The sequence below is a fragment of the Somniosus microcephalus genome, chromosome 10 (assembly GCF_052327205.1).
Source record: "Somniosus microcephalus isolate GS21.2 chromosome 10, FLI_Smic_1.0, whole genome shotgun sequence".
Taxonomy (NCBI): Eukaryota; Metazoa; Chordata; class Chondrichthyes; order Squaliformes; family Somniosidae; genus Somniosus; species Somniosus microcephalus.
This window is the reverse complement of record NC_140996.1, coordinates 1470026-1488278: the sequence shown is the minus strand read 5'-3', so window position 1 is coordinate 1488278 and position 18253 is coordinate 1470026. Positions and strand designations below refer to the sequence as shown.

The window sequence follows — 18253 nt, the reverse complement described above, 5'->3', positions numbered from 1 at the left end:
TGACTGTGCAACTCCTCAGATAATGAAACATTCATGCCCGCATGCAACAAGACCAGGAAACCGATCAGACTTGAGCTGAAAAGTGGCTTGTAACATTCGGGACACCAAAGTGCTGCACCTCCAATTGTTCAGCGCTCCCTCAGTACTGCATCTCCGACAGTGCGGCACCCCTTCAGTACTTCCCCTCCAATCGTGCAGTGCACCTTCAGTACTGCACCTCCAACAGTGCAGCCGTCAATCAATACTACCAATCCAACAGTGCAGCACTGCCTCAGTATTGCCCCACCGACAGTGCAGGGCTCCCTCATTATTGCCCCTCCGACAGTGCTGCTCTCCCTCAGTACTGCACCTCCAACATTGCAGAACTCTCTGTTTTGCCCCTCTGACAGTGCAAACTACATTAGTATTGGCCCGCTGAGAGTGCGGAACTCACTCTGTGCTGCCGCTCTGACAGTGCTGCAATACTTGATGACTGCCACTCCGTCAGTGCAATGCTCCATCAGTACTACATCTCCAACATTGGTTGCCTCAGTACTGCCCGACCGATCATGCAGCTCTTCCGCAGTACTGTCCCTCCAAAGGTGCAGCACTCACACAATAATGACCCACTGACAGTGCAGCGCTGTCTCATAACTGTTCCTCCGACAGTGCAGCGCACCCTCAGTGCTGTCCCTCCCCAATGCAGCACTCCCTCAGTACTGTTCCACCGGCAGTGCAGCGATCCTTCTATACTGACCTTCCAAAAGTGCAGCGTTCGCCAGGACTGCTACTCCGACAGTGTATGGCTCCCTCAATATTGCCCCTCCGACAGTGTAGCGCTCCCCCAGTACTGCCTCTCTGACAGTGCAGTGCTCCCATCGTACAGTCCTTCCACCAGTGCAGCGCTCCCTCAGTACTACCCCTCTGACAGTGCAGCACTTCCTCAGCACTGTCCCTCCGACAGCGCACCATTCCTTCAGAACTGTCCCTCTGACAGTACAGTGCTCCTTCTGTAACTTCCCTCAAACAGTGCAGCTGTCCCTCAGTAGTGCCCCTCCGACTGTGTATGATTTCCTCATTACTGCCGCTCTGACAGTCTTGCGCTCCCACAGTACTGCCTCTCTTAAAGTGCAGCGCTCCCATCGTACAGTCCCTCCAACAGCGCAGCGCTCCCCCAGTACTAACTCTCTGACAGTGCAGTGCTCCCTCAGTACTGGCTCTCCAACAGTGTAGCGCTCCCTAAGTAATGCCCCTCCGACAGCGCAGCGCTCCCTCATTACTGTCCCTTCGACAGTGCAGCGCACCCACAATACTGACCCTCCACAATGCAGCATGCCCTCAGTAATTATGATCTGTTAGTACAGCGCTCCTTCCATCCTGAACCTCCAACAGTGCAGCATTCATCAGCACTGCCCCTCCGAAGGTGCAGTCCTCCCTCCGTACTGACCCTCCAAAATATCAGCCGTGCCTCAGTACTGCCCCACCGATCATGCAGTGCTCCCGCAGTACTGTCCCTCCAACAGTGCAGCACTTCCTCAATAATGTCCCGCCGATAGTGCAGCACTCCCTCAATACTGCCCCTCCGGCAGTGCAGCACACCCTCAGTACTATCCCTCCACAATGCAGCACTCCCTCATTACTGACCCTTCGGCAGTGCAGTGCTCCATCTATATTGATCCTCCGACAGTGCAGCGTTCATCAGCACTGCCACTCCGACAGTGCAGTCCTCCCTCAGTACTGCCCCTCCGATAGGGTAGTGCTCCCTCAGTACTGCACCTCCGACATTGCAGCGCTCCCATAGTGCAGTCCCACCAAAAGTGCAGTGTTCCATCAGTACTACCCCTCCGACAGTGCAGCACTCCCTCAGAACTGCCTTTCTGACAGTGCAGCGCTCCTTCAGTGCTCTCTCGGACAGTGCAGCGCTCCCTCATTCATGCCCCTCCAACAGTGCAATGCTCCTTCTGTAATCTCCCACCGACAATGCAGCGCTTCTCCTGTATTACCTCCTCTGACAGTGTAGCGCTCCTTCAGTGCTGACTCTCTGAAATTTGCAGCTCTCCCTCAGTATTGCCTCTCTGACAGTGCAGCTCTCCCTCAGTACTGCTTCTCCGACAATGCAGCGCTCCCTCAGTACTGTCTCACCGATACTGCAGCACTCCCTCAGTATTGCCCTCCGACAGTGCAACGCTCCCTCAATACTGTCCCTGCGACAGTGCAGCGCTCTCTCAATACTGAAACTCCGATGGTGCAGCACTCCCTCAGTACTGCACCTCTGATAGTGCAGCGCCCCCTCAGAACTGGCCCCTGCAGACAGAAGTAACCAGGTGGAAAGACACTAACTGTCGGAGAAATGTAATTAAACATTTCTCAATATTATTGAAACTCACACATATGAAAATGCTGGAAGAGGTCACATTTAGGACGAAATTATCACAGTTAAACAGTCACTAATGAAGTAATAACCTGCAAGGACAGACATGATGTGTTCTAGCCACCGGGCCAAGCAGTCAGGAGATCATCAGATGATGTCGGGTGTTTTGTCAGATATTTTTGTCCAAATTTGCATTCAGGGAATCTGAAATTGAGAATTTCCACCCTCCCCACCCAGAGAATTTTCACAGCCGAGTTGCAATTAAATCATTACTCCCATTTGCTGAGTTGCTGTATTTGTTTTTATTTTAGAGTGAAGACTTAATTTGACTGAAACTAGGGACAATAATTACAAGATGGTCACCAAGAAATCCAATGGGGAATTCACCAGAAACTTCATTTACCAGAGAATCGTGAAAAGGTGTAACTCGCTATTGCAAGGAGTATTTGTGGCGAATAGCATTTAAGGGGAAGCTACATAAGTAGATGAGAGAGAACGGAATAGAAGGGAATCTGCTGATAGGATTAGATAAAAAAGGAAGGGAGGAGGGTAGTTTGGAACAAATCACCGGCATAGACCGGTTGTGCTGAATGTTTGTTTCTACGCTGTAAATTGAATATAATTCTATGTAATATGTACGATGAATATTGATAAATGCTGCTATGCAGATTGACCTATTCCGGGTTCTCCAGAGGAGCCACAATGGAATTTCTGATCGTTATTACAGGTGAACTTGCTTTTCCGGAGTGGTGGTGCAGATGTACCCTGACTACCTTGACCTGAAGTGTGTGGCTTGTCCATTACACGAGAGCGAAGCTATTCCTACTCGCCGCTGTGTAACTTTTACCTCTCTAACAGGAGTTATATTATAAATTTTCTTGAGGTGGATTGTAGCGCTAGTGACAGACATCGACTCAAACAAAACTGCGAGCTGGGTGCTGAAGAGAAAAACAGATTCAGTGCCAGCAATCACTATCACCGAGTAGGACAAGGACAGCAGACGTGTGGGAATACCCAGCTTTCAATTCAAGTCACACATCATCCTGACTGGAATGTATATCACCGTTACTTCATCATCACTGGGTCGAAATCCTAGAAATCCCTACCTATCAACACTGAGGAAGCACCTTTACCATATTGGCCCTGAAATTAGATCGGGGGCTTGCCGCACATGCAAGCCCCCGATCTGCACTCACCCTACGCGCCGTCATCTGAAGCCCGGGCCTGCTTGCATTTCCTGTCACAGGCCCGGTTCAGCTGTCGGCGCACTGTGCTAACCTGATCCAGTGGCGTAGTTAGTGCAATGTGCTGGCTGGAATCAGGTGAGCACTGTGCACCCAATCAGGGGAGGGGAAAATCATTCATGAGTTTGACAGAAAGAGCTGTCAAACTCATGAAAACTCCTGGCCCGAAAACACTACTTAAACCTGAAAGAAAATTAGCAAAAACATTGCACTACTTAAATGAACAATAAAGAACTCTGAAAAACTATTTTAAACAATAATTTTAAAATTTGAAAAAAAAATTCTTTTTAAAAATCGGGGCTAAAACTAAACTTGCCTTACTGTAAATACTTTAGAAATAACAAACCTGTGGAAAAAAAAATTCTCAATTGTACTAAAAACTAAAAGCCCACTGACCTGAAAAACTAAGTACTTACGTGTGGTTTTTCAATGTGTAAAGACCGGAGGCCTTTACACACGTGCAACTCTGAAAAAAAAGGAATTTCACTGCGCACGCGCTGCCTGTGCAGTCGCGCGATTCTGCCTCTTAAACCCTTGGGTCAGAGGACAGGAAATGCTGGTTTTCAGCGCATGCGCTGTGCATGCTGAAAACCGGCAATTCCTCCGGGCACACGCACGAGTATCCCGTCCGTACTCACGCATTGTGCCCGGTCATCTTTCCTACTATGTTCAAATTTCGTTCTGTATACTTGCCTTCCGACTTATGCAATAGAAGGTGTGTAGCTTGTCATCATGTAATGCTAAGAGAAATGGTACATGATTTACTAAGCGCAATTCGGGAAGAGATTTAAACTAATTGACCGAGATTCAGTGTGGAACACGATGAAGAAATGAGCGAGCAATTAAAGGGATAATTGGGTAGGCAGGGAATGTTAAAGTGCACGAGGTAGAGACCCTGGTTTGAAAAAAAAGAAATTACAACAGGCTTAGGAAAGTTTGTTAGTAAATTTAATGCTGTAATAAATCAGAGCAACAAACACTTTCGGGAACAACTGTTCTGGAAAGCAATCATTTGCATTATGTATTGCATCTGCGCCTCAGAGCAGTGATGGTTAAATGGAGATTTAACTGAGGTGTTCAATTTTATAAGGGATTTTGCTACTGTAAACAAGGGGAAAGTGTTTCCAGTGGCAGGAGGGTCAGTAACCAGAGGACAGGGTGATTAGGAAAAGAACCAGAGGGGTGACGACCAGAATATTTTAAGCAGCGAGTTTTTATGATCGGGAATGCATTGCCTGAAAGGATGTTGGAATCATATTCAATATTAACGTTAAAAAGGAATTGGATCACTAATTAAAGAAGAAAATTTGCCAGGCCCTGGGGAAAGACCAGGAGAATGGGACTAATTCTGAGCTCTTTCAAAGAGGCGGCATAGGAACAATGGTCAGAAAGGCCTCCTTCGGGGCTGTACCATTCCATGTGCTGAATCAGATTCAAAAAGTGTTAACTTTGAATCTGCTTCCACCACCCTTTCGGGCAGAGCATTCCGGATTCTAATAACTAGCTGCCTAAAGACAATTCTCCTCTCTGGATGTTTTGCAAATTATCTTAAGTTCCTGTTTCTGGTTATTGATCCTCCTGCCACTGCACATACACACTTAAGCAACTGCTAATGTAGCGTTGCACGGGTATCAATACAATGAAGATCAGGTAAATTGTCATTGATCGCAAATTAAGTGCGTGAACCTCAACAACATCAATAAAAATTGCATTTATATGGCTCATTTAACGGAGTACAACATCCCAAAGTGCGTCACAGGAGCGTTATCAAACAATGTTTTGACATCGAGACACGTAAGGAGATACTAGAAGAGGTGATCAAATGATTGGTCAAATAAGTAGGTTTTAAGGAGCGTCTTAAAGGAGGAGAGATAGGTAGAGAGACGCAGGTTTAGGGTGGGAATTCCAAATTTTAGAGCCTTTGCAGCTGAAGACATGGCCACCAATGGTGGAGCGATTAAATCGGGAATACACAAAAGGCCAGACATGATGAAGTGCAGATATCTCAGGGCTTGTGGGGCTGGAGGAGATTACAGAGCTATGGAGGGGCGAGGCCACGGATGGATTTGAAAACAAGAATTGGAATTTCAAAATCGATGTGTTGCCGGGCCAGGCACCAATATAGGTCAGCGAGCACAGGGCAGATGGTAAACCGGGACTTGGTGTGAGTTAGGACACGGGTAAGAGAGGTTTGGATGAGCTGAATTGTACATAGGTTGGCAATAGGAAGCCAGCCAGAAGGGCATTGGAATAATCGTGCATGGATATCTGGATTAAATGGATAATTGGCTAGACTGGGGCTGTTAAAGCACAAAAGTGAGACACCCTGTTTTCATTAAAAGAACTGACAGCAGATATGCATGGCTCATGGGAGCAGGTTTTAACTCTGAGATATCAGCGCAGTTGAATGTCATCTTCTAATCAGTGCTGCAAATCTGAAATACAAACAGAAACATCTGGGAAATACTCAGCAGGTCAGTTAGCCTCTGCGGAGACACTAAAAAAGATAACCTTTCAGCTCGATGACCTGTCGTCAGAAATGGTACAAGCTTGAAACACTTTCACTGCAGCCTTCTTTTCCCAATCACCATTAGTGATTCACGGATGCACAGAACGTCTAGCTTTGTTTTCCTTGTTCAACCAAAAGCTGATGACACCGATGTTCCAGATAGAAAGAAACAATTGCATGACAACGAACAAGAGTATCAGCCAATGGAAGGTGACCAAGTAATCCTGTAAGGGATGAGACACAGGCCTCTGAATGAGCTGAATATATTCCACTGGGAGGCACATGGCTCCCGCAGACAACAGCTTGTTTAAAATGAACTTGATGAACATCACCACTGAGAGACAGGGCAGAATTGGTGCCTTCATTGGGATACAAACGTGGGCGGGGCTTTTTAGGTAGCGCATTCCTCAGCCATTGGGCATCACTTTCCCATCATTTCCCTGTGCACTGGTCCTTTTCACCAGTCTGCATTGTTCATTCCCAATGGGTTAAATGTTGAGATTTTGCGATGGTATAAAACGGATGATAGCGAGTCACCCAAATGATTTACATCTCTCCATGACTTCAATAGAAATCAAAATCGGGAGAGATGTAAAGCCGGCTTCCGATTCGCTAAGACCCATTGAACATTATCGCACAAAAACAACAACTTGCATTTACATAACGCTTTTCACATATTCAAATATCCCAAGGTCATTCAGAGACACGCATATAAGACAAACATGTGCACCGAGCCACACAAGGAGATATTAGAACAGGTCACCAAAAGCTTGGTCAACGAGGTGAGGAACGATGGAGAGGCGGAGAGGTTTGTGTGGGGTGGGCGGGCGGCTGAAGGCACGGCAGCCAATGGTTGGATAAGAGTCGGTGATGGACAAGTGCCAAAGTTCGAAGAGCTGGGATCTCATGATGGTTGTAGGGCTGGAGGAGGTTAGAGAAATAGGGAGAGGCGAGGCCATGGAGGGATTTGAGCGTGAGCATGAGAATTTTCAATTCAATGCATCGGTGTATGGGAAGCCAAAAAATTGCCACAAATAAAGACGAGGAAAATATCAATCTGCAATATCTAAAGAAGTGACTCAGCCAAATGATTTAAATTATTTCCAATTGATTCACAATTTCCACTTTGGGTAAATTCATTCAATGGGGAAACAGAATTTTCTCACCGTACAGTCCTCTGGTTGGTCAAGTCCATTCCAGGCTGATAATCCCAATGAAAGTAGAGCCAATACGAAGCCTATTATGTTCGAGCCAAGTACAAGAATCAACTGAAAACGAGATGTTTAATCACTGGTTAGTGTTTCTACAATTAACTCTCAGTGCAACGGCCATCAGTACCTTACATTACCAAACAGTAACATCTAGATGTGAGAAAATCTCTACAGAGGTGACCCAGGAGGTATGATATCGAAACATTTATCTCTGACACTTGAGGTCAAATTCAGCCCGTAGTGATAGCAAGTGATTGTGTTAAGGTACATATCAGCCATGATCTAACCGAATGATGGAACAGACTGGAGGGTTTGAAAAGCCTACTCCTGTTTCTTTAAATCAAATTACATGGAATGTGCAGCAGAGAAACAGTCCATTAGGAATAACTGACCAATGCTGATGTTTATGCACTAAACACGCCTCCTTCCATCCCTCTTCATCTAAGACAATCAGCATATCCTTCAATCTCTCTCTGACGTGCTTATCTAGCTTCCCAATAAATACATTTGTTAGTCGCCTCAAACAATACATGTGGTATTGATTTTTACATTCCAACTACTCTCTGAGTTAAAAAGTTTATGCTAAATTCCCTACTGAATGATTAGTAATATTTCTATATTTATGGCCCCTGGTTTTGGTCTCCCCCACAAGTGAAAATATTTTCTCCATATCTACCCTATCAAAACCCTTCATAACTTTAAAGACCTCTGTTAGGCAACACTCAAACTTTTCTTTTCTAAAGAAAAGAGCCTCAGCTTGTTCAGTCTATCCTGAAAATTATAACATTTGAGTTCTAGTATCATTCTTTTAAATCTTTTTTGCGCATTCTCGATGCCTTTATATCCTTTTTAAAAATATGTTGACCAGAACTATGGAAAGTACTCAACGTGAGTTCTAACCAAAGTTCAATAATTGTAAATGACTTCTCTGCTTTTCAAATCTAGAAGTGAAGGCCACGAATTGTCTGAATTTGAAGGACGTGTTAACCTGCGTCGTTAATTTAGTGAGTTGTCTGTCGGTATGCCATATCCTTTTACGACTTGTCTTTATCCCTAATAGGCTCTTATTATGCAAGGAGAGTGTGACTTCATTTTTCTTCCGATCAAAATATACCACCTCACACTTAACTATATTGAAATTCATTTTTCCATTATGCAAGTTTATTAATGTTTTATTGTAGTGTCTCACATACCTCCTCATTATTAACTGCGACGCCCCCATCGCCCCACCCCCAATTGGTGTCTTTGATTCTAAGCTAATTCTAATGTATCTACTGGAGTAATGAATTCAATTCTGGGCACCACACTTTAGGAAAGATGTCAAGGCCTTAGAGAGGGTACAGAGGAGCCTTACCAGAATGATGCCAGGGATGAGAGACTTCAGTTATGTGGAGAGACTAGAGAAGCTGGGATTATTCTCTTTAGAGCAGAGAAGTTTAAGGGGAGATTTAATATATGTGTTAACATTTATGAGGTGTTCTGTTGGTGTCGATCGGGAAAAAACTAATTCCAGTTGCAGGAGGATTGGTAACCAGAGGACACAGATACAAGATAAGTGACAAAAGAACCAGAAGTGACAGGAGGAGACAGGTTATATGTCACGAGTTGTTATGATCTGGAAAGCTCTGCCTGAAAGTGTAGTAGAAGTAGATTGAATAATAACGTTCGCAAGTGAATGGGCTAAATAGTTGGAGGGGAAAGCTTACCAGGGCTATGGGAAAGGACTAAGATAATGGGACTAATGGATAGATCGTTCAAAGAGCCAGCAGAGGCCCGATAGGTCGATTAACCTCCTTCTGTGCTGTACGATTCCATTTCCTGTCAGCTGCAGTAGTGCGATGGGGTAACTCATTGATCAAACGACACACTGAAGTTGGTAATGAGACACATTGTGGTGACAGATTAAGAGGCAGGCTTCACTTGTATCCAGTTGTAGTGTATCTGACTGTTGTTGCTAGCATTCAGAACATGGATCTCAAAAATTCCAAGTTTTCCAATTCCCAGCACTATCTATCACATCGATTAACACAACGATCATAAGAAAATAATGTTTGTGAGTAACTATCTTTCATTTATCTTTTATAATAATCAGCTACCACACCAAGCACTTCACAGCCCAATGAGTCTTTTGAAGAGCGAGAGACAAGATTAGAGTGTTCATGTGCTGACCTGAATTGGTACATTTTATCCCCATATAGATTTTGTGTGTGGCACACGAACTGGTGAGAGGGAAAGGATCAACGCCAGAAATGATTCTCAGAATGTGAGAACAAACCTTTTAAAGATATGTACGAGATTTCAGTATCTAGATTCCGAAAGCAAAAGCTTTGCAGCAGGTGGAGGCCATAAAGTCCCTCTAGACTGTTGTGTCATGAATTCAGGTCGTGACTGATCTCTACCTCAAGTCCAATTTCCCCCCTTAGCTCCATATCCTTACCCAACAAAAATCTATCGATCTCAGGCTTGAAAGCTCCAATTGACCACCAGCATCCACAGCATTTGGGAGTGATAACTTGATTTCCACTACACTTTGTGTGAAATAGTGATTCCTGACATCACCCTCTGAACGTCGTAGCTCTTACTTTAAGATTCGTTTCCTCCTTTTTCATTCCCCCAGCTAGGGCGAAATAGCTTCTCCGTATCTACCGTAACAAATCATTTTCACATTTCAAAAACCTCGAACAGATCAGCAAGAATCCTTCGAGACTCATGAGATTCCTTTCTGAGTTGTTCAAAGAATAAATTCAACAAATGAGTTCCAGACCTAGTAATCCAGAGCCCTGGATTACTAATCCAGAGAACGCGAGCTCAAATCCAAATGTGGTACTTTGAGATTTTGAAATTAGTTTTACAAATCTGGAAAAATAATCACTGGTTCACTTCTGACCCTTTCGGCAAAAAAACCTTCTTCCATAGCCAGATGGCCTAAATGCGACGTTAGTTCCACACCAACAGCAGGAAAAACGTGCAATGATATAGCGCCTTTAATGCAGTAAAAGGTCCTAAGGCGCTTTACAAAAAAGGTACTGAATAAATTGACGTCAAACCAAACTCAAGTAAGGAGCTTTTAGGGCAGATAATCAAAATCTTGATCAGAGGTAGGTTTTAAAGAGCTTCTTAGAGGCGAAAAGAAATGTAGAGAGGCAGGAAGAGGGGATTAGGGCGGATATTCCACAAATAGGCCCTGGGCAGCCGAAAGCACGGCCGCGAATGGTGGAGCGTTTAAAATCGTGGATGCACAAGAGGCCAGAATTAGAGGAGTGCTAGAATCATGGAGGGTGGTAGAACTGGAGGAGATTACAGAGATAAGGAGGGGTGCAGCCATGGAGGGAGTTCAAAACAAGGATGAGTATTTTAAAATTGAGGCATTGCCAGACTGGCAGAGAATGTAGGTCAGCGAGCACATGGCAGGTTGGTGGACGGGACTTGTACGAGTCGGGACACAGGGAGCCGAGTCTTGGATGAGCTCCAGTTTATGGAGCGTGGAAGATTGTAGGCCAGCCAGGAAAGCATTGGAATATTCGAGACTAGAGGTAACAAAGGCATGGATGAGTTCCCAGCAGCAGATGAGCAGAGGCCGGGACAAAGTCAGGCGATATTACAGAGGGGGAAGTAAATTGTCTTGGTGATGGAGCGGATATGTGGTCGGAAACTTTTCTTTGTGTCAAACATTCAGTTGCGTCATAGAATCATAGAATGGTTACAGCACGGAAGAAGGCCATTCGGCCCGTCGAGCCCGTGCTGGTTCTCTGCAAGAGCACTTCACCTAGTTCAGACCCCCTGCCCTTTCCAAGTAGACCAGCACTTTTTTTTCTTTCAGTTACTTATACAACTCCCTTTTTGAAAGCCGTGACTGAGTCGGCCTCCACAACCCTTTCAGACAGGGCAATCCAGATCCTAACCATTTGCTGCATAAAAAAGTTTTTCTTATGTCGTCTCTGGTTGTTTTGCCAATCACCTTAAATCTGTGTCACCTGGTCTCCACACTTCTGTCATTGGAAACAGTTTCTCTCTATCTACTCTGTCCAGGTCCTTCATGATTTTGAACAACTCTATCAAATCCCCTTTCAATCTTCTCTAGCCTAAGCAGAACAACCCCAGCTTCTCCAGTCTATTCATACAACTAAAACCCCTCATCCCTTGAATCATACTTGTAAATCTTTTCTCCAGCCTCTCTAAAGACCTCACATCATTCCTAAAGTGCAGTGCACAGCAGTGCACACAATACTCCAGTTGAGGCCGAACTAGCATTTTATAAATCTTCATCATGACTTCCTTGCTTTTGTACTCTATGCCTATACTAATGAAGCCCATGATACTGTATACTTTTTTAAACTGCTTTCTCAACCTGCCCTGCCACCTTCAGTGATTGGTTCACATATACCGCCAGGTCTCGCTGTTCATGCACCCCTTTTAGGATTTTACCCTTTACTTTATATTTCCTCTCCTCATTCTTTCTGCCAAAATGTCTCATTTCGCACTTTTCTGCTTTAAATTTCATCTGCCACGTGTCTGCCCATTCCACCAGCCTGTCTATGTCCTCTTGAGGTCTATCACTATCCTCACTTTTCATTATACTTCACGTTTTGTTTCACGTGCAAATTTTGAAATTGTACCCTCTACACCCACATCCAAGTCATTAATGTATATCAAGCAAAGCACTGGTTCGAGAACCTACCCCTGGGGAACACCACTGTATATCATCCTCCACTGAGAATAAACAACCGTTCACCAATAATCTCTGTTTCCTGTTACTTAGCCAATTTCGTCTCCATGCTGCTACTGTCCTACTTACTCCAAGGGCTTCACCTTTGCTTTCAAGCCTATTACATGGCACATTGTCGAACTCCTTTTGGAAATCCATGTACGCCACGTCAACCACATTGCCCTCATGAACCCTCTCTGTTACCTCATCAAAAAACTCGATCAAGTTGGTTAAACAAGATTTGCCGTTGACAAATTTGTGCTGGTTTTCCTTAATTAATCCACACTTGTCCAAGTGGCTGTGAATGTTGTCGCTGATTACTATATCAAAGAGCTTTCCCATTACCCAGTTTAAACTGACTAGCCTGTAGTTGTTGGGTTTATCTTTACACCCTCTTTGAACAAGGGTTCAACATTTGAATTCCCCATTCCTCTGGCACCAGCCCCGATTCTATGGAGAATTGTAAGATGTTGGCCAGTACCACTGTGACTTCTTCTTTCACTACCTCAGTTTCAAAGCATGCATCCCATCTCCTGTTGACTTATCTACTTTAGGTATAGACAGCCTTTCTAGTACTTCCTCCTTATCAATTTTTTTCCCATCCGTTATCTCCTCTACTTACTCCTTCACTGTGGCTATGGCAGTAAATTTTTCCTTGTTGAAGACAGATGCAAAGTACTCACTCAGCATCTCAGCCATGGCGTCTGCCTCCCTGCATAGGTCTCCTTTTCAGTCACTAATGGGCCGCACCCCTCCTCTTACTACACTACACATATACTATGTATATGCCTGTAGAAGACTTTTGGAATACTTTTTATGTTATCTGCCATTCTATTCTCATAAGCTCGCTTTGCCTCTTTTATTTTTTTCAAGTCTCCTCGAAGCTTTCTATATTATACTGATTCTCAGATGTATTATTGACCTGACATCCGTCATATGCACTCTTTTTCTGCTTCATCATACTCTCTATCACTGCCGTCATCCAGGGAGCTGTGTCTTTATTTGCCCTACCTTTTCCCCTTGTGAGAATGTAGCTCGGCTGTACCTGAATTATTTCTACTTGAAAGGCAGCCCATTGCCCATTACAGTTTTGCCTGCCAATCTTTGACTGCAATTCACCCAGGCCAGATCCGTTCTCATCCCACTGAAATTGGCCATCCTCCAATTAAGTATTTTTACTCTAGAACGCTCCCTGTCCTTTTCCATAGCTAATATAATCCTTATGATACTATTATCACTTTTGCTTAAATGTTCCCCTATGGACACTTGCTCCACTTGACCCAACTCATTCCCCGGAACCAAATTCAGCAATGCCTCCATCCTTATTGGCCGGGAAAGATATTGATCAAGATAGTTCTCCCGAACACATATCAGTAATTCTTCTCCCTCTCTGCCATTTACACTATTACTATACCAGTCTATATTAGGATAGTTGAACTCTCCCAATATCACTACGCTATTTTTCTTGCATCTCTTTGTAACTTATCTTTAAATTTGCTCCTCCATACTTTCCCCAATATTTAGTGGTCTATAAAATACAGCTGGTAGTTTAATGGCACTTCTATTATTTCTTAACTCTAGCCATATAGATTCTGTCCTTGAGCCCTCCAGGACACCCTCGCTCTCCTGCACATTAACATTCTCCAAAAGCAATACCTCCACACCACCTCCTATTTTTCTTTTCCTCTCTTTCCTAAATACCTAATAAACAGGAATATTTAATATTCAATCCTGCCCTTTTTTGAGCCATGCCTCTGTTATTGCCTCGATATCATATTCCCCTGTGGCTATTTTCGCCTGCAGCTCACAAACATTGTTTACTATAATTTGCGTGTTCACATAAATACAATGTAAACCTATCTCAGACCATTAGATGTGTATGAAAACCAGTACAAGCGAATCAACAAAAAGGCACACCAGCACCTTATCCAGGGCAACTAGGGATGACCTCTTAATATTGGCGTTGCCAGCGACCTCCATCCCAAAATGAAAAAAGATGTCAAACACCCATCTGAAAGGAGCAAGCTATCAGAATGACACGTGCTAATATTCGGAAGGCTAAAGTAACAAATACCTGTCTCGGGGCATCAGTGGGAGTCGTCGCTGAACTGTAAACCTAGTGTGTAACCTTGATCTTCCAGTCCTATGTTCCTGCCCGAGGACAGACGGCGCTGATCGTGAGATTGCACCAATTGAACTGGACAGAGACTCACAGGATGGGGATAGCCAGCGGAGCAGCTTCCCCGGTATGACAGGCCAGCCTGCACCCAATCCTAAGGTGAGCGGGAAACTCTCACATGATCTATTGACACAAAGGTGAAGCTTTCCAGGTATGCTGGAGATGAAGAGAACAGGAGAAGGATATTTCTCACATTCAACACTAATATCAAAAATGACATAATCGTGAAATGATGAGTAAAGGAGATATAAATATCCCATATGCGCCATTTCTAATACAATCATTTTAAGCAGCCGAGTATCAAGGATACGTTGTACCTTGTATATTTCCGTCTTCTTGAGAGACAATAACTGCATAATTCCTCCAACAGAAAACTGCAACAAAGCAAAACGACACATTTGAGAAAACCTTGCGTTGGTACCCTGTGTAACCGATTATAACGCGGTCTGATTTACACTATATAAGTTGATGTAGGTGTAAGGTTTATATTGCAATATTTTGTGCTGTTCAGGTTCAGATTTGACACGTCTGAGGAAGGAAACATCTTCTCATTTAGAGTTCCCAATTTCAGCCTCGCTCACTCCTGCATCCGGCGCTGGATGGAGAGCAAAGCACAATGGTTCACCTCAGCAGTACAATCTAGCTCAGCACTGAACTACAGAGGGGGTAGCACAGAAGGAGACCATTCGGCCTCTGGTGCTTGTGGCTGCTCTTTACCAGAACCATCACAAATAATCCCATTGTGTCGCAGTCCCAATAGCCTTGTATCAATCCCAATTTATTCCCACTGCACGTCGCACTCCCATAGCCCCTGTATCAACCCAAACTAAAACCTCTACTCCTCTCACTACCATAGCCTAGTATCAATCCCAAATTAAATCCTCTGCCCAGCTTGCTCCCATAGCCCTGTATCAATTCCAAGATAAACCCTCTGCTCCTCTCACTCACATAGCGCTGTATTGATTCCAAAGTAAACCCTCTGCTCCTCTCACTCACATAGACTTGTATCAAACCCATGCTAATTCCACTGATCCTCTCATACATATAGCCCAGTATCAATCCCAAACTTATACAACTGACCCGCTCTCTCCCATAGTCCTGTATCAATCTCAAACCAAAACTACTGCCACGCTCCCTCCAATAGTCCTGTAACAATCACAAAATAATCCCACTTCCACGCGCTCTCACATTGTACTGTATCAATCCCAAACTATACCTACTGCCACCATCTCTCCCATAGTCCTGTATCAATCCCAAAGTAATCACACGTCCCAATCTTTCCCATAATCTTGTATCCACCCCAAACTAAATCCACTACCCCACTCTCCCACATAGCCCTATATCAATTTCAAAGTAAACCCACCACCCCGCTCTCTCATAGCTCTGTATCAATCCCAAAATAGCCAACTGCCCCATCCCCCACATAGTCCTGTATCAATCCCAAACGAAACCTACTGCCATGCTCTCTCCAATAGTTCTTCATGATACCCAAACTTATTCCTCTGACCCGCTCTCTCCCATAGTTTTTTTAATCAATTTCAAAGTAAACACACTACCCCACTCTCTCCCATGGTGCTGAATCAAAATCCCAAAATAAACTCGCTGCACTGCTCTCTCCCACAGTCCTGCAGCAATCCCAAACTAAACCCACTCTTAGCTCTCTCCCATAATCCTATACCAATCTCAAACTAAAACCTCTGCTCCTCTCGCTCATATAGCCCTGTAGTAATCCCAAACTAAACCCTCTGCTCCTCTCACCCACATAGCCCGGTATTAATCCCAAACTAAACCCTCTGCTCCTCTCACTCACGTAGCCCAATATTAATCCCAAACAAACCCTCTGCTCCTCTCACTCACATAGCCCTGTATTAATCACAAACTAAACCCTCTGCTCCTCTCACTCACATAGCCCGGTATTAATCCCCAAAAAAACCTGTGCTCCTCTCAATCACATAGCCCTGTATTAATCCCAAACTTAAACCTCTGCTTCTCTCACTCACATAGCCCTGTATTAATCACAAACTAAACCCTCTGCTCCTTTCACTCACATAGCCCGTTATTAATCACAAACTAAACCCTCTGCTCCTCTCACTCACATAGCCCGGTATTAATCCCAAAAAAACCTGTGCTCCTCTCAATCACATAGCCCGGTATTAATCCCAAACTAAACCCTCTGCTCCTCTCAATCAAATAGCCCTGTATTAATCCCAAACTTAAACATCTGCTCCTCTCACTCACATAGCCCTGTATTTATCACAAACAAACCCTCTGCTCCTCTCACTCACATAGCCCGGTATTAATTCCACAAAAAACCTCTGCTCCTCTCAATCACATAGCCCTGTATTAATCCCAAAAAAAACTCTGCTCCTCTCAATCACATAGCCCTGTATTAATCCCAAACTAAAACCTCTGCTCCTCTCACTCACATAGTCCTGTATTAATCCCAAACTAAACCCTCTGCTCCTCTCACTCACATAGCCCGGTATTAATCCCAAACTAAACCCTCTGCTCCTCTCACTCACATAGCCCTGTATTAATCCCAAACTAAACCCTCTGCTCCTCTCACTCACATAGCCCGGTATTAATCCCAAACTAAACCCTCTGCTCCTCTCACTCACATAGCCCGGTATTAATCCCAAACTAAACCCTCTGCTCCTCTCACTCACATAGCCCTGTATTAATCCCAAACTAAACCCTCTGCTCCTCTCACTCACATAGCCCGGTATTAATCCCAAACTAAATCATCTGCTCCTCTCACTCGCATAGCCCGGTATTAATCCCAAACTAAACCATCTGCTCCTCTCACTCACATAGCCCGGTATTAATCCCAAACTAAACCATCTGCTCCTCTCACTCACATAGCCCGGTATTAATCCCAAGCTAAACCATCTGCTCCTCTCACTCACATAGCCCGGTATTAATCCCAAATTAAACCGTCAGCTCCTCTCACTCACATAGCCCTGTATTAATCCCAAACTAAATCCTGTGCTCCTCTCACTCGCATAGCCCGGTTTTAATCCCAAACTAAAACCTCTGCCCCTCTCACTCACAAAGCCCGGTATTAATCCCAAAGTAAAGCCTCAGCTCCTCTCACTCAAATAGACTTGTATCAATCCCAAGCTAATTCCACTGCTCCTCTCACACATGTAGCCCTGTATCAATTCCAAACTTATACCACTACCACGCTCTCTCCGATAGTCATGCATCAATCCCAAGTCAAACCTACTGCCATGCTCCCTTCCATAGTCCTGCAACAATCCCAAACTAATCCCACTGCCACGCTCTCTCCCATAGTCCTGTATCAATGCCAAACTAAGCCTACTGCCACGCTCTCTCCCATAGTCCTGTATCAATCCCGAAGTAAACACACTTCCCGCACTCTCCTATAATCCTGTATCAATCCCAAACTGATCCCATTGCCCCACTCTCCCTCATAGCCCTGCATCAATTTCAAAGTAAACCCACTTCCCCGCTCTCTCCCATAGATCTGTATCATCCAAAACTAAACCAATTGCCCCGCCCTCTCCTATAGGCTTACATCAATCCAAAAATAATCACACTGCCCCGCTCTCGCCCATAATCCTGTACCAATCCCAAACTAAATCCAGTGCCCCACTCTCCCAGATAGTCCTGTATCAATTTCAAAGCAAACCCACTGACCCGCTCTCTCCCATAGCTCTGTTTCAATCCCAAACTAATCACACTGCCCCACTCCCCCCATAGTCTTGTATCAATCCCAAACCAAACCTACTGCCACGTTCTCTCCCATAGTCCTGCATCATAATCAAAGTTTTTCCTCTGCCCCGCTCCCTCCCATAGTCTGGTATCAATTTCAAAGTAAACACACTGCCACGCTCTCTCTCATAGTCCTGAATCAATCCCAAAATAATCTCGCTCTAACATCCTCCCCCATTGTCCTCTATCAATCCCAAACTAAACCCACTGCCCCGCTCTCCCCAGAGCCCTGTATCAATCCCAAACTAAACCCACTGCCCGCTCTCTCTCATAGTCCTGTATCAATCCCAAACTAATTCCAATTCCCCACACTTTTCTAT

General features: G+C 44.5%; 1 protein-coding gene across 1 annotated transcript in view; it reads right to left on the bottom strand.

Annotated features, from left to right (window-relative positions):
* Nucleotides 1-6192: 6192 nt before the first annotated feature.
* LOC147111384 (uncharacterized) overlaps nt 6193-18253 on the bottom strand; it is a 30283-nt gene continuing 18222 nt past the window's right edge. Inside the window, exons 5-7 of the mRNA XM_085999879.1 lie at nt 14516-14572; nt 7270-7371; nt 6193-6327 (exon numbers count right to left, since the gene is read on the bottom strand). Of these exons, the coding sequence (XP_085856005.1) occupies nt 6193-6327; nt 7270-7371; nt 14516-14572 (294 nt within the window). The remainder of the gene's footprint in view (nt 6328-7269; nt 7372-14515; nt 14573-18253) is intronic.